At 42.2% G+C, this 27,132-nt stretch overlaps 1 protein-coding gene across 2 annotated transcripts; it reads left to right on the top strand.

Moving 5' to 3' along the window:
• Positions 1–171: 171 nt before the first annotated feature.
• Positions 172–26,929, top strand: gna11b (guanine nucleotide binding protein (G protein), alpha 11b (Gq class)). Of its 2 annotated transcripts, XM_041954386.1 has the most exons (8): positions 172–1,279; positions 12,323–12,507; positions 14,555–14,709; positions 16,541–16,669; positions 17,713–17,841; positions 20,342–20,471; positions 20,688–20,841; positions 21,532–26,929. In XM_041954386.1, exons 1-8 carry the CDS (start codon positions 1,144–1,146, stop codon positions 21,720–21,722), a joined length of 1,209 nt encoding a protein of 402 aa, XP_041810320.1. In that variant the 5' UTR covers positions 172–1,143; the 3' UTR covers positions 21,723–26,929. The 2 variants fall into 2 exon arrangements, with proteins under 2 accessions (XP_041810320.1, XP_041810319.1); XM_041954385.1 differs by lacking the exon at positions 16,541–16,669.
• Positions 26,930–27,132: the final 203 nt, after the last annotated feature.

Raw genomic sequence — 27,132 nt, 5'->3', positions numbered from 1 at the left:
TTTTTTGTTGCATCTTCTCATCGACCTAACTTGTTCGCCCACGGTGAGATCCCACCACAAGGACCCGCCTCGTTCATTCAATTGGTCTGTCACAAACCTGTTTCATGCAATTCCCCGTCTGTCACTCAACACCACAGTATCTCCTCCTCTTCGCCTGGCATCAGACTGGTGTGTGCCGACCTTGTTCCAGCGACGAGCTACCCGAAAGCCAGCTGTTTGTGGCGAATATATTTCTGGCGAAAAGCCGCCGGTCCGGCACGCATTTTGTCCCCTCTATCGGGTCGTGGTAGTAGCCGTGCATTTTCCCGTCAAAATGAGTCAGGATGTGATGGGGTGCTGCTCTGCTATCGCTAGCTAGGCGGACAAATTCCTTCAACCAGCTTGCTGTTTCAATCACTGCGGGTTGACACAACGTTAGCCGAGGCGTTGTTAAGCGAGCTAACGGGCTAGCTAGGCAGCTTTCGTAGCCGTTACGTGTAATTTAGCCACCGCTGGCTAATGTAGTTACTTGGTAAATGGACGCATTGCTGCGGCGTGGATAGTGCAATAACGTTTGTAACTCTAATGTTGGCTGACTAGCGAGGACTACTACTTTTACTAGCGAGAACTAGCTAGTTAACGTTGGAGAGACTGCACAGATATCAACTGTTACGGGTTTGGATGTCGCGACACTGCAGTTTTGAACCACTTTTGACGGATTGTGAAGATAGAACCGGACCACAGTGACAGACGAAAATATAGAATTGGACCACTAACTGACAGAGGGGGTTGATGTAAAAAAAAACCCAACAGGTATTGAGTGGTTTATCTGTTTCAGTATTTTTTAACATTAGCTGTATTGAGGCAGAGCATCTCGGGGAGGCCCCACCGTCTCCTGACTCCCTCCCCTGTCCGAATCTCCCGTGATTTGCCGAGAACACCCGGGCGAAGTCGCAGTTGCTGCTCGGCTGGGGGGACAACTTGACAGCGAGGCCCCTAGCTAGTCTCCCCTCCCCCAGTCCCGTCCATCCATCCGTCCAGCCCGACAGACCACCGCCTCGCCTGAGATCGAAGCGAGTGCCGGGGATTCGGGATAAGCTGAAACCGTGGGCAAGTGAAGTGTCGCCGGGTCCCGTCTAAACTGGGCTGCCAAAACCAGTGGGGATGACTCTGGAGTCCATGATGGCTTGCTGCCTGAGCGAAGAGGCGAAGGAGTCGAAACGAATCAATGCAGAAATTGACAAACAACTCCGCCGAGACAAGCGAGACTCCAGGAGAGAGCTGAAATTACTTCTTCTCGGTATGTGGCATGCTAATTCTCAAATACATGTTTTATTGTAATGTCTGCGTCGTTATATGGAAAACTAACCTCCTTGGGCCTTCTTGGCAGTGCTAGCAAATATGCTACTAGTTAAGGTTGCTAACTGGAAGCCTGGTTTGAGTATGAGTAACGTTATGGCATGATATCCGAAATGCGTGGCTTGTCTTTTAGCTTGTTGAGGCAAATTAGTTAGCTGGCTTGTCCAGCCGAATGTCCGCAAGAGCTGGCTAACCAGCGACAATGCATCTTTATCCGAGTATATGTAAGCTATTTGCATTGGTGTGCAGACAACAGCTCATTTGCCATCGGAGTTACTAAGATGTCACCGTTTACAGGCTACCACATGCTTGTCAGTGGGCCAGTTTGACATTATTGACCAGCCCTCAAGCTAATCAATTGGCCAGCCTCAGAGCTGCCACTGTGGTTTGTTAGGTGGTGGCGGTTAAAAGGTGGAGATGGTCGCCTGATAATGGAAGAAGCAGCCGCTTTGGTTTGCTTTCCACTGTTGCTTTCACCAGGTTGCATAACACTTGTACAACTGGACGAGGCTTCAGGTGCTTATGCTAGACCTAGCTTGGTGCCCATTCGTTAATTTATCAATTTGCCTTAATTAGCCTGCACACAGTGTCACAAATCTGCCCTTCCAGAGGACTAAGATACTGAGGGATTTGCCCCCTCATCCTGTAGTCTAGCTGAGTAGGTTAGCTATTTTTATAGCTGGTGTGTGGGCAGGTGGGAGCTGCTGTTGAATAAGTTGCACTGCACTGCATTGATTCATAGTTCTGTGGACACAAAGAGGAACAATAGGCTATGCTTTATCACAAATGTACTTTGCATGGCTTTCAGGAAGATGTAGTCTGTGTGCATGCATCTTCTGACCGGCTAACGTTCAACTGTGTATGCATTATGTGACCCACCAGCCACTAAAAACAACAGATATGTGCGAAAGCTCCCTAGGAATAAAGCAGGTGTCCATTTTTAGGACAATTTGAATTATCTAGGTTGCATGCTTAGTTTCCAAACGTTTGCTCCCATTTCTCGCCCACCTAAAGCAGCCCTGGTTATTTGACATGTGTGTCTCCTTTCATTTCCCTGCTGAATACCTCAGCTCGGAGAAGTAGGCCACACTAGAGCCATGCCATTGATGGGACATATTCTCTTCTGTGTCTTACGTTTAAATCACTATTTCACTCTGGTCTACCTGGTGGCCAAGGTGAGTGGGTCGAAAGGGGTGTTTGTTTTTGTGTCGCAGTTTTGGAATGGTTTGCTTGTGTTCTGCAGTTGTATTTCTCTTGCCAGATGATCAATGAACAGCTGGGTTGACCAAGTGATTCCAGGATGTTAGGCATTTAAGCATAGCTTTTGCATCTTGTGTTTTAGTATTTCCAGAATATTCCTTATTTTTGACAACAGATATAAAATAAAAAAACTTCATCAAAGTGTCAGTGTGTGACAAGCAAAAGCAAGCAAGAACTGTAATCAGTCGTGGTGTAAGTGGCCCATCCTGTGTGAGTTAAGGCTGTCAGTGGACGCCCGGATAAGGACGTGTAAGGCAGGATTAGTCCAGGTCTTAATAGGCTTGGTTAAACACATCCGCTGCTCAGACTTTGAGATGTCACTGACTCCTATTATCCCCAGGCATTATTCTCAGGCCCAGGGCCCTCGGTGAGCTGCCTGCCTCTCCACACCTCACTAGAGGAAGAAGTCAACCTGTTTCTGAACATTTAACCACCACGTTCCATTAAGTGTATTTTAAAGGGGAGATATTGAGCTGCATATTGAGTACTGGACGTTTATCCATCTCAGTAGAATGTAGTGGGAGTTGTTCTGTCATTAGCTACCCTGCAGTTCAGTGCATGTACAGGAGATAGGTTGTACATTTCAGCGAGGCCCAATGCAGTGTATACAACAGCTCCTTCTGGCAAAGCATCCTCAGTTTTAGTTGTACACAGTGTCTCACAGGGAACTGCTGTACCTTCGGTACTGAAATATTTTCGTGTGGAGGTATGTATTTTCTTTTTAACCGATTAGCTGATCAAAATAAAATGATTCAGCAACAATTCTGATAATCTGAATCATTTAAGTAATTTATTGAGCAAAAATGCCGTTAGTTTAAGATCCCAGTTTCTCCAGTGAGACACGTTGCAACTATTCTGTGTATATATTTTAAATGTTTTTTCATAGACTAACCATTAATCAGAATACTAATCATGAAATGAAGCCATCCAATTAAAATAATCCTTTGTTGCAGTACATTAGAAACAGAAACTACTTGAACAATTTCCAAAAGCCCAAGATGACATCTTGAAATGACTTATTTTGCCCGTCAAGCAATCATGTTTACAGTAGTGTAAAACAGAAAAGGGCATTGGCAAATTGCTTAAATGATAAATGGGTAATGAAAAGAGTTGCGGTTTGACCAACTAATAGCCTAATCTCCTAAATGTTTGCGCTCTAGATTGATATAAGAGCTACTGCTGATGCTGCTTGTAGCATTTCCCCCAACACAGTGTTTTTCTCACACCAATTCAGGTCCAGCGTCCCTCCGTGTCTCTCTCCCTTCCTGGCAGGGTTTACGATATGGCCAGGGTGCGTTGCCAAAATAGCTATGTCTCAACAGCAGTTATAAGGTTTGGTTCCATTTTGTGCCAGACACAGGCATGAAGCTTTCAGACTAAGAACACGGTGCGGCTGAATGTTAGTTTTGTAGGTAAAGGCTATAACAACCTCAAGCTTAGCCACTTTGTCAGAAAATAACAACTCTGCCAGGGCTGCAGAGGTGCCCACAGTCTGGCTGCCTGTCACTGAGGGCCATATCAGGCTATACCGCCAGCTTCCTGCTCCACACACCAGTGGTTTGCCTCTACTTGGTCAAAACACAGTGGGCCAGGAGCTCTGGCCTTTGCTGCATCGGGTAAATGAACTGCTGGAGCGAGCGAACGGTCGGTAAAGTGAGATGGAAGGGCAAACGCTTGAGGGTTTCCCAAAGTGCTGACCGAGGTAAACTGTAAGCTCCCAGTCAAGCTGTCAGTGTACGAGTTGGCAGTCGCTTTTCATGAAAATGTGGGTTTCTCATGAAATACGAGGAGAAACAGAATGTCTGATTAGTCAAAAATCCCTACGATGACGTCAGAAAGGCATTTTTGGTCATCAGAGAATTTGTCATGCAGAATATTTAAGAAAAGGGTCGGACAGGGACAGAAGTTGGCTCAGCAGCCAAAATGTTGTGGATGACTTGGTTGCACACCATCCCAGGCAGTCGTTTGCCAAGTCCTCATTGATTGAATTGTTCTTGCTGATCCTCCCTGTCTCAGCAGAACGTCTTGTTACCAGGTTAAGACATCCTTTAGAGGAACAGTCTGATTGAACCAGGAAGAGGATCAGGGGTTAGGCTCAGATGTTTATTGCTGACCTTCCTTCTCTTGCCAAGCCGTCTTATTTTGATCATATATGGCAATAGGGATCTTCTAGCTCTACTCCTCAGTGGTTGTGTGTGTGTGTCTGTGTGTGTGTGAGCACGGTGCTTTTAATGCCAGTGAATGTGGAGCTATGTGGATGGTCAGATGTTACTGAAATCCCCTTTATCATGGTCAGATCTAAGGCTTTTTAATATGGAAATCATTATGAGACAGGCTTGTGCAATATTTGGGGCTTACGAAAATGAAAAGAAGAAAATCTGAAAATGATATATTGGCTGATGTAGATTTACATATGAAATCAGCATTTTTGTTCAAGACTTCTCATATGTACTGGGCGAGACATTTTCACAGTTGAGAAATAAACCTTTCTGGTGGACAAACTGTAATGGAGGCACTGTTTCTCGTTTATCTCACACATATCTTTGGTGTTTCTGTACAGCAATTTCTTGTTTCCAATCGGTGGACATGTGCATATATTGTCCCAACATGTAGTACACACAGCTGTCACTTATTCTCAGTGTAGTTTTATGGAAAACAGACCAGAATGTCTTCTAAAAACAGATCTGATATTGTAGGTAAGTCGTTTTCTGAGCACATGAGGTTCCAAATGCGTTTGCTGCATTGCTGTGAATGGAAGTATTTTGCTGACGCATTGTTCAGTCTGATGCTTCTATAACTTGAGATTTTATATTTATTATATGTATTTCATGTTAATATGTGTTTTTCTCGTAAAAATTCTTGATTTTTCTGTGTTAGCATGAGTGCTAGCACAGTGGCACAACTACTAATACTGCTACTGCTGTTATCCAAAACCTGTCCAGATTTCTCTGAATATCTTTAAGGCCAGGTACATTTACCTCTGGCAAAACAGGAAGGTTCAGCACTACGCAGGTAGTGGCCAATCTGTCTTTTCATTTAAATTTTGTATTTTTCACCTCACTGAATGCCTTTATTTTAAAGTTGACAGCACTAAGCGTAATGGGGGACATGTAATGAAGGTCAAACTCAACAGGAGATGTTGGAGTTGATGGTCAGCGCTTTAAATATCCAGGCCCAAAGTTTGTCTTTATTCATTTTATTTATCTACGGTTCTGTTAGGGCGGGTCGATTAATCAAATTTGATTTTTATTTCCGATTTCTCTTCCAGCAATTATGAAACAATTAAAAAGATTAATGTCCCGCATTATGTTTCTCTTTGCCTTGTGTTATAAATCCAGTGCACCCTTTTCCTTCACGGCAGTGCGCTTCCGCTAAGCTCCTCCCTGAAGGCCCGAACCAAGTCTCAGCCAGGCCGCGGCATGTTTAGTTCAGCTCACTGCGTATAAGCCAGCCGCCGCTGTTTGTGCTGTTGCAGTACAGGTGTTTGGAGTGGCCAAGAAGAATGAGATTATCGCTATTCTGCAAACATTTCTCACATTTTGTACACCAAATATAAACAGCTTTATAATTCACATCATATATTAGATGATGCATTTATGTTTATTACATTATTATTAGAGGACATTTATTTTTGTAGAATTATATTTAAAGTTCAAGGAAATCCAATGAGAAAATGCATTTTTTAAGTTCAGATTTTTATTTTATTATTTTTGCCATAATCGAGCAGCCATATGTTCTTTTGTACTTCCAAAGACCAGAAAAGTGTAGTTTTTGTGCATTTGTGCTAATTGCTTTTGGTTTCATGGAGCAGGTTTAAGATTTGTTTCAGAAAAAATCATGCATTATGTGTGAGGCCTTGGAAACACTGCAACAACTTTGTATGATCCTTTTGTTCTGGATATGATAGAGTGAGGTACTCTATTGAGGAGCACGTATTGGTTATTCTTATGAAGCATGATAGCAGTAGTTGCTGAATGTAGTATCTATTGCACTCAACACAACAACTTGTGGCCAGTTTGGTTTATTTATGATATTTAACTGTACAAGTATAAAATTTGAAATGTCTCTCCAAGTTGCTTTAAGTCATGCATTAAACCTGAAGTCATAGTGATGTAAGCACATGCAGTCTGTTCTCAATCACAGCACATAGCCAGTATCTCCATTCAGATTCCTCTCTATGCTAGTTTTTTAGTAAATATTCACACCTCACCTCAGCCAGCCTTGCACACACTCTTTGTCTCTTTCTCCGACATGGTGTCTTTTACACAGTTGCTCTTATTGCTCACTAGCGCACAGAGGAACACGCACACACACTCTTAAATGGGGTCATTGCTGGTTCTCTGGAGATATGGGGGTGAATGAGGCTGGATGGTGAGTGTCCCACATACCGCTGCTACCCCAGTCCCCAGACAGGTGGGGACATGGCCTGCCACTCTGTTCACTGCCAGTGTCTTCAGTCCTCTCTGTGCTGACAGGGTGGCATGTTCATTCCTGTTTACTCCCACCAGCTGCTGTGTACAGTAAAGCCCACACGTCTCTGTGATCGTACTGTTTCAACTTCTGTCACTTCATCTTTCAGTTTCAGCTCGGATTTGGAATGATAGACGGTGCTGATGCTTGTCTTTATTTTGTTTTTTTCGGAGGATGTTAGGCTTGCATTGGGGTTGTGAATTATAGCGTGAAAACGGATTCACCAGAGATGTGTAATAAACGTGTTCTGCCCATGTGTGGACACGGGCTGATGTTATCTCACAGAATCTCCATCATGAGATTTCCTAAAATAAATGCTGTGGCTTAAGGAATAATGTCAACATCTTGGATTTGGCTGTTTTTAGTTCATAGCACAGTGTGTGTATTGCAGAATAAAATACTGCTGCTTGCTCCAAATTTTTTGTAAAGCCTGCATTTGATTTTTCTTTTTCGCTCACCCACACCCACTCGAGCAGAACAGCACTCGATGCATACTCGCTGGTGAACAGACAAAGCCTCCTAAGGTGGTCAAATGAAGGTGTGTGAGTTTGCGAGCGTGTGTGTGTTCGTAATATGCAGTGCATGCTATAGCATGTATATTCAGTTAACAGCTCTGACACCCACACGCATGGAGCACTCAGCAGATGCAGAGACACCGGCACGAAGCAGAAATCTTGTGCCTAGATCCTGACAGCAAGCAACACATGTTGAAAAGCTGCAGTAGAGCTGAGGGAGCATAGTCCTCTTTCCTTTGTCTTTTTGCTCATGTATGTTTTGCTGGAAACCTGTATGGCTACATTGCCATGGCCATTGCAGGAAAAAGGAAAGAAAATGGGCCAGCACAGTGAAGGTAACATCCGTGCCTTGAGGTTGACCACAGGATCCGTGTGTGTCCACAGTTGGTTAGGCAGCTGGTGTGTGTGTTTTGTAGCTCCAGGCTGCCTTGGCTCAGTCCCTTTCCTTTGTACACCTGAAAGAGGCCAGTTTCCAAGATGAATTTAGCAAAAGACTGAGACCCACGCTACATTTTGGTCAGCCTTGTCACTGCCTGATTCATACAGCATCTTTCCAGGGCGCTAATAAAACGACTAACACCTGGCTTGTGCCAATTTGGAGCTTTTGAAAATACTTTAACCTCTGCCTTGTCTATGCAAATTCCTTCTCTTTTCTCAGATTGGATTGCCATGCACTGTGTGAAAGGACAGTTCGTAAAACCCAGATAAGCCAACACTTATCATGCCAGTGCACCACTTTGTTTGTGCGTATTTGCATGCAGGTTAGCTGTGTTGCTGATAATCCCAGTGTCTTGTTCGTGGAAAGCATTGCAGAGGGGAGATGGGGTTAGCAGGGATGCTTGTGCATAAGGCCTTTAGTGCCCAACCATGCCTGCATTTGAAGAACAATGGAAGAATTGTAGGATATGAGCAGACAGTGTAAACAAAGCAGGCGCCGCAAACACACACACACGGACATAACCAGATTGACTGACAGTGCGTTAACCTTGGCTCCACCAAAACTGCTTTACTAAGGCAGAGGTGTGTCAAGTCCATCAGATGTTGTGTCATGAGCTGACAGTCGCGTTATGTAAACGCTTATGAAAGCTAGCCTGGCAACGGAGGTTACAGGTGAGGTGTTTGTTCTCTTTACGTGTTAGATAGCTGTTACTATTTACATTCTGCTTTCATTTCACTAGTTCGTCTTAATTTGGCTGTTCAGAGCAAGTTTTCATTTTGTGCTCACTGTTGTCACGTTACCCCTGATTGAGACTTCAAGCTCTGTTCCAAGAAACACATCGGCTCCACAAAAGCCCAGTGTTGGTGTGTGGGCTGTGTAGTGTACCTTGCACTGTTGCATTGGGGCATAATCTGAGCTCTCTGTCTTTTTCCTCTCTCACGCTCACAGCTACCTGGAACAGAAAGCGTTATCAAACCCGAGTAGTGTGTGAGCTATTAAAAGGTGACCTCCTTTTTCTAGGTCATTACCAAAAAAGAATGGATGGATTCTAGTTATGAATATCCAAAATTCTTGACAGAGAGGGATGAGAATGGAGAGGCATATTTCTAGCCTAAGGGAGGCTAGGAAGGGTTGTGATGAAGGGGTGGAGGGGAGGGGACGGGAGAGAGAGAGAGAGAGTGTATTTGGGGGGGGGGGTCTGGTGAGGGCATGTAAATGGTTGTGGCTGGTGGTGGCACAATCTGGAGAGGAAAATGGGAAGACAGAGGCTTGTAGTGTGTTGTCTGGTGAAAGAGGGACACGACAGTTAAGAGAACACAGCGGAGGGAGATCTTGTGACAGGGTCACGAGAAATAAATCAGACATCAAGCTGGAGAGTGATCCTGTGCCGAAGCAGTCTGCCGTCACTAGGAGGACACCACCGCCACAGCCCAATACAAAGAATACGCTCTCTGTACGCGACTCCCTTTGTTAGCAAGACAATCACAGTTTTTATTAGGCTGACTACCTTATAGGCAGCAGTCAGTAGCATGTAGTGAATGCATTGATTCATCCAGGAGAAACTATAAAGATGAGGCCTTTTTTTTCTAACTCAATCATAGCCTCTGTAGTCTCTGTCTCTCCAAAATTGGACATTTTGTTGGATTAGAAGACAGAGGAGGGTCATTTCCCCTTATGGACACAGAGTTGAAACCCAAAATGTCCATCTAAGATTAAGGCATTTCTTCCTGCATCAGTGGAGAAGCTGCTATCTCTCCCATCATTTTTATAGTAGTTGGTGTTAAGAGGGAGCCCCTGGTACTGACCTCAGACCAGCGCACCCACCCCTCAAAAGAGCCAAGGCCCTTCTTCTCTGTGGTGCGCCAAAAGATGAAGAGCACAGAGCAAGCCTGAGGGGCTCGCAGTTATATTTACTGTCTGCTACGAAAGAGAGGAGAGAGAGAAGGGGCGGATGGGAGGGGTTTAAAAAAAAAAGAAGAAAAAAAAACACAGGAACGAAAAAGAGAGGGAGACAGAGGAGGGGTTGCTATGGTAACGGAAATATGGCTGCTCTTCAAAAACCTTGAATGTAGGTGGTGGTGAGATGAGTGTATGTGTGTGTGTGTGTGTGTGTGTCTCTGTGTGTGTTTTTTCCTCCTCGTCTTTCCCTTTCAGTTTTGCAGATATTATGGATGTGCTGCTGGATCCCTTTTGATTTCACTGAGGACTGAAATGCCATCAGTTTTTTTTTTCTTTTTCTTTTTCTTTTTTTTTTTGTGGCCTGAGGGCGGCGTTTCTGGGCATGTAGAACATAGAGGGCTGGTGTGAAAAGTGGGTTAGGCCCAACAGACCCCCCCAGCAATTGGTGGTTTATTTGGCACTGTGGGTATTGAAAAGCTTAAAAACTCAATACAGTGAAATTTCTTTTTTTCCCCCTGAAATCAAGGAGGTTTTGGTAAATGAATAGAAGATGAACAAATGCTTCAAAGCGTATGCCTGTAATCCAGTCTTCCAGACTACCATATGTGTAAATGTGGAAACCTGACACTACTTGAAATATTGCATGATCTTACAGCCAGATATGGACTCAGGAGGGCAGAGGAGGATCACTGAAGGAATGCAGCCTTTTGACAACGACCCCTGCTGTCACCTTTTGGCTGAGGCAGTTTAGTGTCAGATCCTGAATGTAGGGCAACTCTTCTTAATCATCTTCATTAAATTAGCTTGCCCCCCCCCCCAATCTCTCTTCTTCTCCCTGGAAATATTTTTAATTCGTTCTCTTTCCAAACCGTGTGATAACATCCTGACGCCGGACAAAGAAGCTTTGACATCTTAGCAGTCGTAACCAGTTTAGTTAATCTACTTGGAATTTCACCGGAGGGATTTCATAACGCGTAAAACTTACTTAGATGGGCATCCGACGTTAATCGAGTTTTGAGAGAAGTATTACTTTGGCTTCATTTGTACTAGGTTGTGCGGATTTGTCTGATTTGCTTATTGATTAACAAATTTCTGAATACTAATCAAACGTCAGTTTCACAAACAGACTGCAGCAAGCTCTTGGAACCCTTCTAAATGGCATTAAAAGTTTTTGGTCATTTTTTGCTTTTCATGGAGGGGTTTTTGTTGTATCAAATAACCAGAAATGGTTATTCGTAAAGTCGTGGTACTATGTCACGTTGTTGTAAAGTTGCAGAAAAATCCAACATTACCATGAAGCAGTCCAGTTCATTGATCAGCTACATTGCACAAAAATGGTCTGATACATCCAGAGATTAAAGGGATACGGCAAAATCACTGCCAGTTGACAAATTTCTGTCATCTCACAGTATTTAACGTGATTTCACCAAATCCTTGTGTTTAGGGATGTGGGCTCTAAGTGTTGCCACGTCTAATGTAGATATAAATCTGAAATAGTTTTATCATTAGAAGCACCGTCAAACTGCTTCTGGTGCAGTTTGTGTGCGCTTGTGTGACCTTCAATGTACAAAACTCGGCACTGCTTTGTAAAAGCCTGTGTATACTTAGAAATACATAAAAGGTAGCTGAAATAAAAAATAAAATAAAAACAGAACTATAGAAAATGATCTGCACTCATTGAAATGTCATCTCTCTTACTGAATAGAGACATGACTGTAACTGGAAAGTGGTCAGGGTCTTGATGCTGTTGGTTTATGAAGAATTTTTCTTAGGAGGGCTTCTCACGCAATGTTTTTCTGGCTGATTAATTCTATACCCATAATGTGAAATTTCTGTTATGTATTATTCTGATAATGAAAGGATCAGAAGCAGCTTTATTGGCAATTAAAAAATTAAAACCTTCAGGTGCGCATAAACTTTTTTTAAAACAAAAAATGTGAAATTATCGGTTATTGTATCAGTACTGGCCATGAGAAGCAGGTTATCAGTTATCGGTGTTCTAGACTGAAAAGAATCCATATGGTGCAAACCTCATTTTCTTTGAACTCCATCTCATTCTTTGAGGCAGAAAGTCTCTTTCCACTCCTTTCTCTTACTGTCCTGCCATTTTCTTATATCCTTGCTACATTAATGTACTCTTGTTGTATTGTCTTTAGCTTGTATTGGGTTAAAAAAATATTTAAAACTGGCATAAACAATACTGCACATCTTACCAGATTGGTTTGAAATGCTTGTATGCAACGTCACACCCCTTGTCTCCGGTTTCTTAGTCTTCTTGTCCAACAAGAAGATGATCTAGAGAGGCCAGACCTCCAGCTGCTTTTCCACACTGTCTCACTATGCCCACAATGTAAATTTGCTCTGCTGTTGTTTCTAACTCTGCCTCCCTTGTTGTGTTCAGGCACGGGAGAAAGTGGCAAGAGCACCTTCATCAAGCAGATGAGGATCATTCATGGAGCTGGCTACTCAGACGAAGATAAGAGAGGCTTCATCCGGCTTGTTTACCAAAACATCTTCACCTCCATGCAGTCCATGATCCGCGCCACTGAGACCCTTAAGATCCCCTACAAATTCGAACAGAATCGGGTAAGGACTGACCCACAGAAAAAGAGCTGCAAGGATTGATCGATTAGTTGCCAAGTATTCTAATCATTGATAATTATTAATGAAGAAAAGTCAAAATTCTCTGCTTCCAACTTCATAAATGTGGCTATTTCTTAATTTCTCTACTCTTTTGTGATATAAACTGAATATCTTTGGGTTGTGGACAAAACAAGACATCATTTTGGACTTTTGGAAATGCTGATTGACATTTTTCACCATCATGAGAAAATAATCAAGAGATTAATCGACAGTGAAAATAATCGCTAGTTGCAGCCCTATGCAGAAATATGAGCAGGAAATATTCTTAATGTCCTGCCAGTCATTCGTTCCAGAGTCCACTTTGATTACTTCAAAGGTCTGATGACTAAATTTGGAATCTTCTGCTCTGTACAGTGGTATGCTATGGAGATAGATTTTGTAAAACACCATAGGCTAAATGCAAAAATAGGCTCTATTTTAAGCCTCGGTACACAAGCCATTCCAGTTTTTGACTGTTAGTCAGTGTTTGTACACAGACAAGCCTTTAATACACCCAAACGACTGAAAGTGAACTAGTTAGTGGTGGTGTAGGCACAATACAACTACATAATTATAGTCTATAATGGCATGCTTACAGTGGTTCTCAATTCCAGTCCTCAGAGCAGCATAGTCACCTAAATATTGTGACTTGAAAGAGCAAACAGATGTTAGGTTCCATAACAATGCTTCGCACTGTTGGCATCCACAGATAACATAGTGACACAAATACCTTGTATAAAGAGACATCTCTTATTTAATTTTCTCAAAGAAATAAGTTGAATTGTTGTATGTAAGCCATCATTTCAGATTACACACAAAATCGCACAATGTTCTGAAAAGGTTGCAGAAACGGTGTTGTCACTGCGTGGTACTCTACTTGCTTTGGCACAGTACTTTTCTCTACTACGTTGTCCACTGCAGATAGTACTCCCTCAGCATAGGCGGGTTCCTCAGCAGATCATTGAAGCGATGCCACGCCCCCTTCACTTTTGCAGCGTTGGGGGAAACAACACATGGGAGCTTTACTTTGGTCTTGAGAAGCTGCGACCTTTATTCACCAAACTATAACCTACACTGTACGTTTACTGCTGAACTAACACTGCTAACCTTTTCCTCTGCTGGACTCACACTCACTGTCACTCCCTGCCGCTTGCTCGCTCAACCACACACTCGCTCCGCACACACACACACACACACACACACACACACACACACACACACACACACTTATAGGAACTACGCTGTTCTTTTAACAGAGCTTATCGAAGGGATGTTATTCTTGATGCATCTGCACTTCGTCAGTCGACCACTGTGTGGCTTTTAGGGCTGCCATTTTTCAAAATCTTCTATCTTAAGTAAATAAAAAAATTGCAGCAGCTATTGATAATAGCTTGACTGTTTAAAAATGCCAGGGTTGTGCACAATGTCCCCTGTGGCACGAGTGATGATTCAGAAATGCAGCTAAAGGTGGCTGTAGTGGGACAGCAGTTACACCTTTGCTTTGTCCTCTGTGTTACTGTGTTGTCCCACGGACCTATTAGTAAGTTACAGCTATGATAATCTTGAATAGTTTGGGAGGGTATGAACTGCTCACATTGTCTAATATCTGTCATTTGGGGATTGTGAATATGTCCTTCGTAAGGCAGTCTAAATAAATGGGGGCCCAAATGCTTTATTTTCATATGAATAAATGTTCAACCTGCATCCTCTTCATTGTTGTTTTTCTCAGTTATACCAACTGTATGTTTTTGGTGTTTCCTGGGAAAACTCTTACACAAGAAATGATGCATTTACTTTGTCTAGCTGAAAAATTATCTTTGGAATAAGCAGAATATGTGGGTGATTTGGATCACCCACAGACCTACAGATATCTCAGATATTTCCAGCCGAAAATTAAAAAAACAAGTAACTTTGGTCCATTCCTGTATATCTCATATGGTCACTACTGCTCTCTCATCATTATCCTACTGCTCTTTATCTCATCCTTTTTCCTTTGCCTGTGTCTTTCCAGTCCAATGCCATGCTCGTGAAGGAAGTGGACATAGAGAAGATCAATGGGTTTGACCATCCCTACATTGCAGCCATCAAAAGCCTGTGGGCCGACCCAGGGATCCAGGAGGCCTACGACCGCCGCAGAGAGTACCAGCTCTCTGACTCCACTAAATAGTACGTCTGTCTGTCTCTCTGTCTGTGCGTGTTTGTGTCTCATTAGGTCTCTTCTCTGTCTAGGATATTAGAATGGTATTTGTGTGACTGTCTGTGACACAATGTGCTAGTGTGCTAATGAAATTTTGTGAGTGTATGTCTGTGATGCTGGTTTGGGGACTCATACAGATTTATCAGTGTTGGTAATATAATTATTGATTCCTAATGACACTGTGCTGTTCTTTTATTGGATCATTGTTCTGTAGATGAAAAAGTCAGGATTTGTACGGACTTGGTTGGCATCCTGACCCTTTAATTTCATGTGTGGCAAGGAGACAGAGTTGTCTCCAGAGATCAAGACGACAGTTTTCAGACTAATTAGGGTGTGTTTGGATGTGTTGTTGGAGGCAGGTTATGTGTGTCTGTTCCTTGTGTATTACCTTGTGGATATTGTAACATACACAGGGCAGGGCAGAACATTAGCCTTTTATCCACACATGATATTGGATGACAAATGTCAAAATTCTCTGCATTTTTCACAATTTGTAATTCTCTTAGAAAATCGAAAAGCCACAGGTACAAGAGTCACTATTTGGCTTTTAATTGTTAGTTGTTGTCCACCACGTACATTTATTTACAGTATTAGTTGTTGGATGATTTGTTAACAGTTCAATGTGTTGTGGGGCTTCCTTACAACAAAGTTCATGTTGTTGCAACCAGCTACAACCCTCAATTCCAAAAAAGTTGGGACGCTGTGTAAAACGTAAATAAAAACAGAATTCAATCATCTGCAAACAAACTGTGTTTAGTCACAGTGGTTTTACAAAGTGTTCCTGAGTCCATGTATATTAATCTCCTTTATACAATCATGTGTTCACAAAGTGGTGAACCTCGCTCCATCCTCGCTTGTGAGCGACTGAGCCTTTCCACGATGCTCCTTTCATACCCAATCATGATACATAACTCAATGAAGCTGATGAGGTGAAACATTAAATATACTGTCTCTGTACTGCTTTCAATTTTGTACAAGTCAGTGATTAGCAAATGATCACTTTCTGTTTTATTTATGTTTTACACTTTTTTGGACTTGGGGTTGTTGCATTGTAAAAATATATCTATATATGTATATAAATAGGCAAAATACAGTATGTAATATGTAAAACCTAGACACTTATAAGCAAATATAAAATCCTGAGTATGAAAGTATTATGCATATAAAAAGATATCTTTTTTTAGAGTATTAAATTAAATCTACTCACTTACAACTACTTACTTCCGCTACTTTAAAGTCAGGATCCTGCCTTTGATATCACACTGTATATTAACTACATGCTGTCATCTGTGTACATACCCGAGCATTAAACAGATAATAAACAGTATCCATTCTAATATAGGTTTGATGTCTGTGCTCCCCAGTAGTTTCCATTTTATTTGCACAAATTAGCAAAAAAAAAAAACTATGATTTTAATATATAATGTTAGTGATAAGAGATAAACTGACTCTTAACCACCCATTGTATTTGCACTATGTTGTTTTAGCCAAATGTGTCAGCCCCCTGATCTGTGGTTGTGTGTGTTTGCCACAATTACATTGTAATAATAAGTGACCCCAGGATAAGTGGCCAAAGGCACTTGACTCACTTTCTAGTGCCCCCTGGTTGCCAACTTGCTGCACTACAGTTTAATGCTGCCTAAAGTCAGCAGACATGCAGATGTGCTTGCTATGTTGGAAGAAGTACATTATGATTAATATGCAAGCTATGTTTTTTGTTTTTGCATGTGTGTGAGTGAGAGAAAGATAAGGAAATCATTGAGTATGTCTATTCCATACTGTTGTCATGTATATCTCCAGTTACCTTAGTGATATAGACCGTGTGACTGCGGAGGGATACGTTCCCACCCAGCAGGATGTGCTGAGGGTCCGTGTTCCCACCACGGGTATAATAGAGTACCCGTTTGACCTGGAGAACGTCATCTTCAGGTACCCCCGTGGCACCAGGACTGCAGCGTCACCATAGCTAGAGGACAGAAACCACTGATGGCTGACAGGATATTAACACATTAATTAAACAGGGCCTTATACTCTTGTAGTTTATCAAAAATGGCCAAAAATGAACAATTACCAGATGATTTATAGTGTGTAAGTGTTAGTATATCAGGAGCCTGCAATTCCAAACTTACAAATGTCCTCAGATCACAACGGTCAGAGCATGTTACTTAGCAAGAACTCATTTGTCTGAATAGAGCCAGTTGTCTTACACAGTGAAATAAAGATTATGTTGAACTTCAAGTGCTTCGTCAGTAAACCTGATTGGATATCAGTGGTTTGTGTTCACAATTGTGCTGAGGTTCTGGCTCCAGGACAGAAACGAAGGCCAGATGTGCTGCACTGAAGCATGTGGGGAGCAGCCACCGAATACCAGATGAAAAAGGATCAGACAGTGATGTCAGAGATTCTCCAGGAAGTTGTTATAAAATCAGTGAGGCAATTGGTCGCAGTTTAAAATACAGAGGAATTGAAACTTTTTAACAGGAATTTCAAGTTGAAGTGGCTCATTTACATGCCTTTCAAAAAAAGAGAATAGAAATGTTTCCAGCTATCCTTGATATCGTACTTGTCCAAACCTTCTTTATCTAGTCCAGGTGCTGCTGTCTCTGCTGCCGAAGTCACTGCTACTACTGTCACTGATGCCACCTCACTGTCTGCAGCGTAATCCACACACTACTTGACCTCACTGCAAATTGTTGTCAATTAAAAAGAGAGTGAAGTTAAGCCAAAGCTACAGTTGCAAGTTAACAGTCTTATGTGGTTTATGGACAGAGTGTTGGTGGAGCAGTGACACTGACTAACACCCTTTCGTCTCTGAGATGTGGCCTTTTCTGTGAAGCTCCCTCAACAGGACTGATCCACACTTCCTGGAATTACAGGGGGGGGAGTAATTGCCTGTCACGCTTTATATAACTGTTTTTCTCTCTTTTTTTTCTCTTTATCTCTTTTTCTTCCCCCGACCGGCCTGCCTGTAGTTATCTTTCCGATCTGGATCGTATTGCAGATTCCAACTATCTTCCCACTCAGCAGGATGTGCTCAGGGTGCGCATCCCCACTACAGGAATCATAGAGTACCCATTCGACTTGCAAAGCATCATTTTCAGGTAGAACAATGCCTGTTTTGGCTCAGTCCCTCCTTGTTGTGTCATAACGTCATTAACCATATGTCATCTGATATGTTTTTGTCCAAAGACCCATATAAACCATGTTTTGTCCATCCCGTTTAATAGAGAGAAACTGCAACCCGTGACTTTAATTTATGCATTGACCAGTCGTAGAAATTAAAGTTATGCCATTTTCTAGTCTCCTCTTAGGCCTACTCTTTCTTATACCTCCTGCCACCAACTGCAACCGTACCACACATAACACAACCCCCTAATGAACACAAAGTCCTACATTCTGGTGCCCGGTCTCTGTAAATGGGTCACCTCCTCTCTTCCTCCTCCTCTCCTCCTTTCCTCTCCGGCTGGCAGAAGAAACGAGGTCGTCCTCTCCGCGGTGGAGGAATTTTATTTTGGGCAGCAGGTCCTGCAGGGCCTATATTGGCCCTGGGTCTCTATGGACCACAGTGGACTGGGCCACCACCAGGGGGCAGCCTTGCAGCATGAATTATGCTAGAGTTGTGCAGCTTTCTCATAGTTGCACCCGGTCTGGAGGCTTGCACCGGTGCGTCCAGAGGTGCACCAAAGTCCAAAAAGCTGGGAATTAAATTGCACAGATGCCATTTATGTAACGGCTTGACATCAGAGGTTCCTGACAGGCAAGATTTTACTGAATCAGTTGTCACAAAAGAAGGCTTAATGAAACTGGGACCTAAACTCCCTGAAGAGTGAAGGGTGACCTTGTCAAGGAGAAGCTCAGGAAAGCTGAAACCTTATGAGGATCCACAAATCTATCTGTTAGTATTTCAGCTAGGTTTGCTGTCCATGAATGGGTTCAGCGAATGCCAGCCTGTCTGCCTGCAGGCCTGTGTGCTCAAGTCAAAGTTTTCATGCTAGTCTTTGCTTGGTTAGCTGTGTTAGTCCATCTCTTAGGAATCATATATATCGTACTTCTTGAGATTTTCTCAGCTTGTAGCTTCTCATTAGGTTACATAGGAGCCGTCCTTCTGCCATGAAAAGGATCCCACCATCACAGGTGCCCCCTGTATCTTGCATCATTTCAACTCTGCCTCCTGTCCTCTGTCTGTCTTCTATATTTTGTCCTTCATTTCATTTGTCTTCTCCAAGTGCCTTTCAAAACTTCAGTCGTTGTTGTGTGGTGCTTTATTCACACACCCACCAGGGAAGGTTGAGAAAGCTGGCTAGTAGAGAGATGAATGCGTTATGACCCTCCACTTTCACCATATCACATAACCAGAAGTACAGGCTGATCTAGTATCAGATGTTATGTTGACCCCTTGTATGACCAGATGGATGCCACTCAGTTTAAGAACTTGAGCAAGATATTTCCTTCCACATTGTGTATTTCCTACTGAGACTGTTCAGATGCACAAACCAATTCCAGAGTATTCCAGTGCTGCTTGACTTTACCAGTTTCTGTCTTCATTATAAAACCCAAAGTCGAGCCGCACCTGCATTTTTTGTTGTCTATTGTTTGAGAATAAGTTGTTTTATACATACAGTATGTAGTGTTCTGAGATAGCAGGACGAGGACGTGCTATGCAGACCTAGCTTTGTTTACAGATCAGACTCATTCATCATGTATGGAGAAGCTCGAAATAACAGATTGTGAACATAAGCAGCTCTGCTATGTGAATCAAACTGTGACTTTCTGGTCTTTGACAAACTAAAAAACCCAATTTCCTAGACTGAGTGGTATTCGTTTCAAAACTGATCCTAGACCTGTCTCGAACAGGAAGCTTTCATCTTTGTGGTGGCACGCATGACTCACGTACTTATAAGGGCAAACGCATATTCACACTGCACATTTGTGTCTTGTTTATTTGTTTTAGGGTTTTTTTAGCCAAATGTAGAGATCGGCACAAGTTTTCTCTGACACTCGTGGCCAAAAAGTTGTGAATCTGATTATTGCTCTTCTTAAGGTGTTGAATCCATCAGGTTTTGATTGTTTTTTTTTTCTCAAACAAGGGTGCTTAAAATGACGTTAATAGGACTACAGGATAGTCTGTCTCTCTTTTAAACAAAAGATCAGGACCCAGAATAAATTATAGTAAAAATATGCTGTCATGGGTCCCAGGATGAGAGACTATATCTTTATTTGGGTCATGTGCTGAAAATGTTTAAGGAAGACATACACCAGAGAATGTCTTTAGGACAAATCTCCACAGAAAAAAATGTTTCTTCTGTTATAGTTCTTCTGCTATATAAGCCAAAAGCAGTTCATAGTTCATTATATTTGTAATGTAATAGAAAAAAACAAGGTTCACTACTTGGTGCCACCAGAAATTATATCTTGATGGATTCATAACCTCCTTTAAAAACAAAAAAATATTGTTTCAGAATTTGTTAAACACTGTGCTACATTAGTCACTGGTCTGCAAATAACATGAACTAGACCACCAAGAGATATATGCTAATATGTTTTTCCCCTTCTTGCTTGTTCACCTGTTATTCCCCCTCTTCACCTCCATCCTGTTGTCAGGATGGTGGATGTAGGGGGTCAGAGGTCAGAGAGGAGGAAGTGGATTCACTGCTTTGAGAACGTCACCTCCATTATGTTTCTCGTGGCGCTGAGTGAGTACGACCAGGTCCTGGTGGAGTCAGACAACGAGGTAGGAGGACATTAATCAGTATCTGCCACACCTTTACCATTCATTAAAAAAAGTGCACTCTGAATGTTGCTTAAACACACAAACTGTATCTTCACACACACAAGCAGTATTACAGTTGTGACTTCATGAGAAGCGTGCTGCATTCATCTCATCAAGCTGTGTCAAGAGCTGAAACTAAACCATGTGGCTTATCTGTTCCCCTGCTCTCTGCACCAGAACCGTATGGAGGAGAGTAAAGCTCTATTCAGGACTATCATTACCTACCCCTGGTTTCAAAACTCCTCCGTCATCCTCTTCCTGAACAAGAAGGACCTGCTAGAGGAGAAGATCTCCTACTCACACTTGGTGGACTATTTCCCTGAGTTTGATGGTGAGATCATCTATAAAATGTGTGTGTGTGTGTTTGTGTTGAATAATCTGGCCCATTGCTAATCTAGCAATGTACAGTTAGAAGTGTGGATTCTTTGTCTTTGTGAGAAACATTTTAGCAAACTTCTGTCAGTGTCAATTTATTTGTCCAAGTATAATCTCTATGAACAGATACCTGCATATAAATACAGAATCTGTGGGCAAGGGACAGGACTTTGGTATCACAAGAGTTCTGGTTTCCATTTGTATTTCAAGTAGTACTGACCAGTCACGTTTGTGGGTTTTGGGTGCATGCAGGTAAACAGTCTGTAGAGAGCAAAAGAGATGATCCGTTACCTAGATATCTGCTGACTACTGTAGAAGCCTCGTAACACTGGCTGTTCCCCCCAGATGCTAAATCATCTCAGATTATATCCGATGGGTTTCAAAATTGTTCCCAGTACAACAAAGGGTGTGTAATATTTAGTGTGATATGGGCACAGAGTGATGAGTGATGCTGGTACCAACCTGTAAAATCTCTGGGAAGTTTGTGCCAGGCTAGCTGTTTCCCCCTGCTTCCAGTATTTATGCTAGGCCTAAACTAAGCCTACATTCTGAAGTTGAAACTGAATGCACACACAGGAAAGACGGACTTTAAATGATAAAATAAATCAAGATTTGCATGATTTGTTTGCATGTGTTTATATCTCAGGTCCCCAGAGAGATGCACAGGCAGCGCGGGAGTTCATCCTCAAGATGTTTGTGGACTTAAACCCAGACAGCGACAAGATCATCTACTCTCACTTCACTTGTGCCACGGACACTGAGAACATCCGCTTTGTGTTTGCAGCTGTCAAAGACACCATCCTACAGCTCAATCTCAAAGAGTACAATCTGGTGTGAGGGCTCACGTACAACGCGCATCTCCTCCCCATTGCACAAATGCACACCTCTTTGGGAGTGTGTGCTCAACTCCACATGCATTACACAGCACACTATGCTGGCTCACACACAGACACAGACACAGACACACACACACACACACACATACACATGCACACACAAACACAAACACACACACACACATACACACGTCAACAGAACCCTTCCTGTTTTGTTTTTTTCTAGTACAATACATTAACAAATCCTCCCTCCTGCAAACGCCGCCCCTCCTCTTTTCACCAAAGCTCACCCTCTCTTCCTCCTTCGCTCGGCAGCTTGTTGTGTCAGAGTCCTCGCTCCTCCCAAAGCTGCTCCGCGTGTCAGCTTTGGCCTCGGCTGCTGGCTCTGGCACATTTCATCTGGCACACAAACCTTTCACACGGGCTGTACAGTGACTGAAGGGGACTTTGGTGTTTGTGTGTGTGTGTGTGTGGTAAGTGGGTGTGTGTGTGTGTGTGTGTATTTGGGGCAGCATTGACTAGCGAGGAGCTGTGTTTTGGTGAAGAGCGGCATCAAACCCCTTTTGGCCCTCCGGAGTTGACCCTCAGCAGTGTGAGATCAGATCCTCCGTCGTGTCCTCTCTGAGCTCCTGCCTGCGTGAAAAGACGTGAATGCCCTGTTTCCGGAAGACAACCAAGCGGGCGGCATCAAGCTTCTTGGGACAGAGTGATTCGGACAGGAAGTGAGGTTGCACACCGGACACAAGAGGACGGGGCCGAGGATTCTGTCTCCACCTCGCATCTATGAATGTACCAGTGTGAGCATCGCAAGCGCAAAAAAACAAAAATAAAAAAAATAGACATATATATTATGAAGTAAATGCATATGTAAAAACACTTAAGACAAAAAGCACGAGAGGGCAAGACATCGCTAATCAAAATCTGTTCATTGCTGAGATTTTTAAAATGTTTTTAATGATAGAAATTTGTTGCTATGTCTACTTCTATTTAACAAATAACGGCTAAAAGGAATGGTTATGAGAAGTGGTAAGAAAATCTATAAAAACTTTTAAACTTTGCAACACAAAGACATCTAAAAAGAAGCAACCAGAAATTTACTTGACATAAGTATCCTTTAAAGATTTCTGTGGGATTTGTGTTTTATGTTTAAGTTAATCACATCGCTTCCCTCCTCCAGATGTTTTCTGTACGGACTCACAGGGACAATCTTGCATGTGACCTTCACAGCATCTGGCTCCACCGATACTCCCCTCCCCCCCAACCACACCCTTATTACAAAACACTAGCAGCGGGCGAGAGGTCCCTGCTTTCGACACGGCTCTGCTCTGATTGGTGGAAGCAGATGTGGAGGGGAGTGTGATGTCATCAGTGTTTATCAGCCCACGGAGCACAGCTGCAGCTCAGGCTGCAAGTAGCTTATTCAACAAAATAAAAGCTGTAAATTAAACACGCCCGCACCCCGAGGTGTGAATGGAATCCACGTGGTAACATCTCTGATGACGTCACACCTGTGTCACTCAGCCGTCCAATCAGACACACTTCCTGACGATGACATGGTCATCACATCAGGATGTGCTTCTGTTTACTTTTTCTTTCTTTTTTTTTTTTTTTTACTGTATAGTCACTTTGTTTATATATATAAAGGTTGCTTGCTGTCGAGTGGTGAGAGGAGGGGGGATATGAACCTTTCACAGAAACCGCACTCTGAAGTCTGCAAATGTTTGTGTATATTTGTTTGTAAATACATATACACAAAACACTCCTGTACAAAAACGCTCTGTGGTACACCATCTTTGGCAAAAAAACAAAACAAAAAAAAACACACACAAAAAAAACAACTTCTTTCATTAGCATACAGTTTTTTCCTATGAATTTATGGTAGTAGTGATACTGTGATTATGGATTTTGTTCACTTGATTAATAGGACTACACAGAGCTGAGTGGTGTTGAGATAACGATCGGCAAGGAGCAATAGTCCGAGAAAAGAGGTTCCTCCCAACCAGCCTCTCGACTCCACACTACTGCAACAGCTCTGGCTGCAGAGTACACCAACTAGGGCTGGTAAAATCTTCACAGTATGGTGACAAGATGATTTTAAGAGTAATTAAAGATTTTTTTATTTATCTAATTTATGGACCAGGTTTGAAGGTGTTGATAATTTGACTGCTTTTGATTCTGTCATGTTGAAGTGCTCCTTTTCTCATGCCGGAGCCTACTTGAGTCTGAACTGCTGTAAAAACGAATGTCTGGTATAGTAAGGACTTTATCTCTGCTTTCTATTTCTTATTGAGACATTTCCAGTTGTACTTGCCATCACATCTCCATCCATGATAATACTGTTTGGTTTTCTTTAGGAGCCCTCACATTCGTTTGATTTTTCTTTTTTCTTTTTTTTTTTTACGAAACTTGTATTTCCTCTTGGTTTATAGATGCAGCGCTGTAATGCATACCTAGAAAAATGTACAGTACGAACGTAGGTGGACTTTTTTATCAGTGATTGAAGACCCACGAGGTCCATGCTTGCTCTTTGTAATTTAACACGAAAATTCTGTTGTCGGTTTTTGCATTGTTAATTTCCAGTTTTTGAGGCTTGCTTTGATAGTGCCAGTGAAGTGCAGATATACTTTTTTGGTCTTTGACCTTTTCTACAGGTGACTTATCCTTCATCCTCATTAAGGGCTATCACAGTGCATCAGGCATCAGACAGCGGGGAGTGGAGTACAGGACCACAGTGAACCAAGTCATCCACTACTAATCCTTGTTTATAAATGGAGATTACTTGCAGTATGTGCTATAAGAAGTATAGACAGGGTGTAAATGCAAACGTAAGGTGTGTGTAGAGAGTTTACCAACACTAAGCAGTTTTCTTTATGTATTTCTTTGTGTCTGGCCCTTTCGGTGAATGAAGTGGACCCAGTATCTGGCTCTGTAACCTTCATTACTACTTGTTTTGTTTGCATTGGTATCACAGTGTAATACCTCATGCAGTGTAGAAACACTTATCACTAAAGGCACTACTACCAGGACAAGTATTGCATGTTTCCCCAAGTATTTGACTCGTAGCTGATAGCCAAGTACTGACCATACTTATGGCTTTGCATGTTTTAACCCATTAACTACAAATCTCTTACTTAATTGTTACCCATTTTTTCCAGTTTCTAAATTGATTTCCTGCTTTGCATGCAGCTGTTGGTTTCCGTTCATGCCACTGAGGTTGGAATTGTAACTTGCAGGGAGTTCAGACTTTTTGCCAAGCTTACGCTACTGCACAATCGTAAAGTACAATGGTAGGACCATGTGAATTTGGTACTTTAGTGCCATTTACCAAAGTACCGGTCTAACAAAGTAGAAATGCACAAATCCAAATCTTTATCTCGATTCCACTTCTGATGCCTCAGCTGAGAGTATTAGTCCAATGCTCGTGCTCTCCTTTTTCCAAATGTAAAATCTGCGTACCACACTGTGTGGACCAGAGGTCGCTGTGGCACTAAAAACAGAGTTAGGGTACTTCATAACTGACAGGAAACACTAAATTTCATAATGGCACTGACAAAGACACTGTAGTTAATGTGGATCGGATGCGTCTGGCCAATACAGATCGCTAAATGAGGTCAGTATCAGCACTGATAAACAATCCAGCATTTCTGATCGGTACAGTTGATAGGAGTTTTCACCTCTATTCTCAACTGTATTAATGTCTAAAAGATTGTTCTCAGATGAACAGAAACCACATGCTGCTGAAAAGAGAGGCAATCTAAAAAAAATCTTGCAGTATGTTTCAAAAACTAAGCAGTGATGTAAAGTTTGACTACCAAGTTAATGAGGCTAAAATATATATTTCAAACAAGCCAGTGTGGTCCTCAACTGCCATTTTGTCTGCTGAAAATGACACTAACCTTTGAGCAGAAGACGCAGACAGCCAGCCATTAGCCTGCTGTCGTAAAGAGGGTCTGGATTTCAGTATTTAAGTGAAACGATATACCTGTCTGGATACCCAAGTATTTATCAGTCGTCGTGTTGAGATTTACGGAGTGCTGAGTGCAGCTCACTTCCATGTATTATTATTACACTTGACACTACAACTCTGGCACATGGTGAAGGGCTGACTGGCTGTTAGTGTGGGTTTGGTTGTGTGTTGGCAGCCCAGTGTTGCACAGTGTTTTTTTTTTTTTTTTTGTGGACACATTTAATCTCAACATATATTAGTTGGAAAGAGTGGGAGGCACTCTTGTATGGAACTTAAATCTCCTCATTATTTCGCTCTCGTCCGTTTTGAGCAATGAGCAGTGGAAAGACTGGATTGGTTTTTCACTACAACACTTATTTATTGCCTTTCATTGCCTTGAATAATGAAATACAGTGTTGCTGGCCCCCTCTCGGTTTTCGGAGCATGCTCTGCGGCCTTTTGGGTGGCCGTGGTTGAGCGATGTCCCTTCCTGCGGCCTTGTTGTTAGAGCCAGTGGAATCGAACTTATCTTTCGGACGTCAGCGTGGAGTCGGTGCATATTCAAAACTTAAATCTTGTTCCCTTTTTTTTGTGTTTTTCCATTTCCTGTACGATAAGACATTACCAGAACACTATTATTTAGGACCACTTGATTTATTTTTCCTCACTCCAATGAAACCTGAAGGTCAATTGTGTAGTGGTGTATAAAATGCTGTTTTTTTTTTCTTTGTTTTGTATGTAAACCAAATGTAAATTATGTATTATACTGAGTGTGCCAACCCCACTCTCTCTAGAGCCAGGCTCTCTCTAAGTGCCAACGCTGTGGTCATCATCAAAGGACCAGCACCTGAGATGGTCCCCCTTTTTAAATAACACACACCGGAGACTAAAAGGATAGATGATTAAGTACACACAAAGACTTTATTCTGTATTTAAGATTGAAGATTTAAAAGATAATCTGCTGTTTTTTAAGAAACTGTAATTATAATTGCATGTGCTGTTTATTTTGTGTTGGAAGTGAGGGCTTTGATGTTTTCATTGAAGCAGAGCCCTTGATGAAGGGGGTTCAATCAGTTGGTTATTATCGATTATTGATTTACATAACTCTTGCCATATTTTTTTAAGTGTTTCATGTATTTGTTTCAACCACTGTTGCCTGATCCTCATTCAAACATGAACATGACTTATGATCATTGCCGCCTTCTAAGAGAGAAACATAATGACAAGGTATCTGTTTTAAATTGAAATAAATTTGTTCCTATACTTGCTCATGGTGTGTGTGTTGAGTGGGTTTCATGATTTGTATATTTTAAGGTGTTGTGGTGGCGGTCTGAAGTCACTCACTGCGTTACGAGTATTGCATCTTTGATGTCCAAGACACCACAGGCAGCAAAGATCCAGCATTGCTTTGTTTTACTACAATAAATCACAGTACAATTATCTGTATCTTGATTTTCAAGGATCT

This window comes from Chelmon rostratus, chromosome 15 (assembly GCF_017976325.1).
Source record: "Chelmon rostratus isolate fCheRos1 chromosome 15, fCheRos1.pri, whole genome shotgun sequence".
Lineage (NCBI taxonomy): Eukaryota > Metazoa > Chordata > Actinopteri > Chaetodontiformes > Chaetodontidae > Chelmon > Chelmon rostratus.
Note: the sequence above shows the minus strand (reverse complement) of the source record. Positions and strands in the feature narration are given on the sequence as shown.

Excerpts from the sequence above, each read along its gene's own strand:
- gna11b (XM_041954386.1), top strand. The coding sequence starts at position 1,144 with ATGACTCTGGAGTCCATGATGGCTTGCTGCCTGAGCGAAGAGGCGAAG. Across the intron at positions 1,280-12,322 it reads GCTGAAATTACTTCTTCTCG|GCACGGGAGAAAGTGGCAAG; the intron begins GTATGTGGCATG and ends TGTTGTGTTCAG. Across the intron at positions 14,710-16,540 it reads CTCTCTGACTCCACTAAATA|TTACCTTAGTGATATAGACC; the intron begins GTACGTCTGTCT and ends GTATATCTCCAG.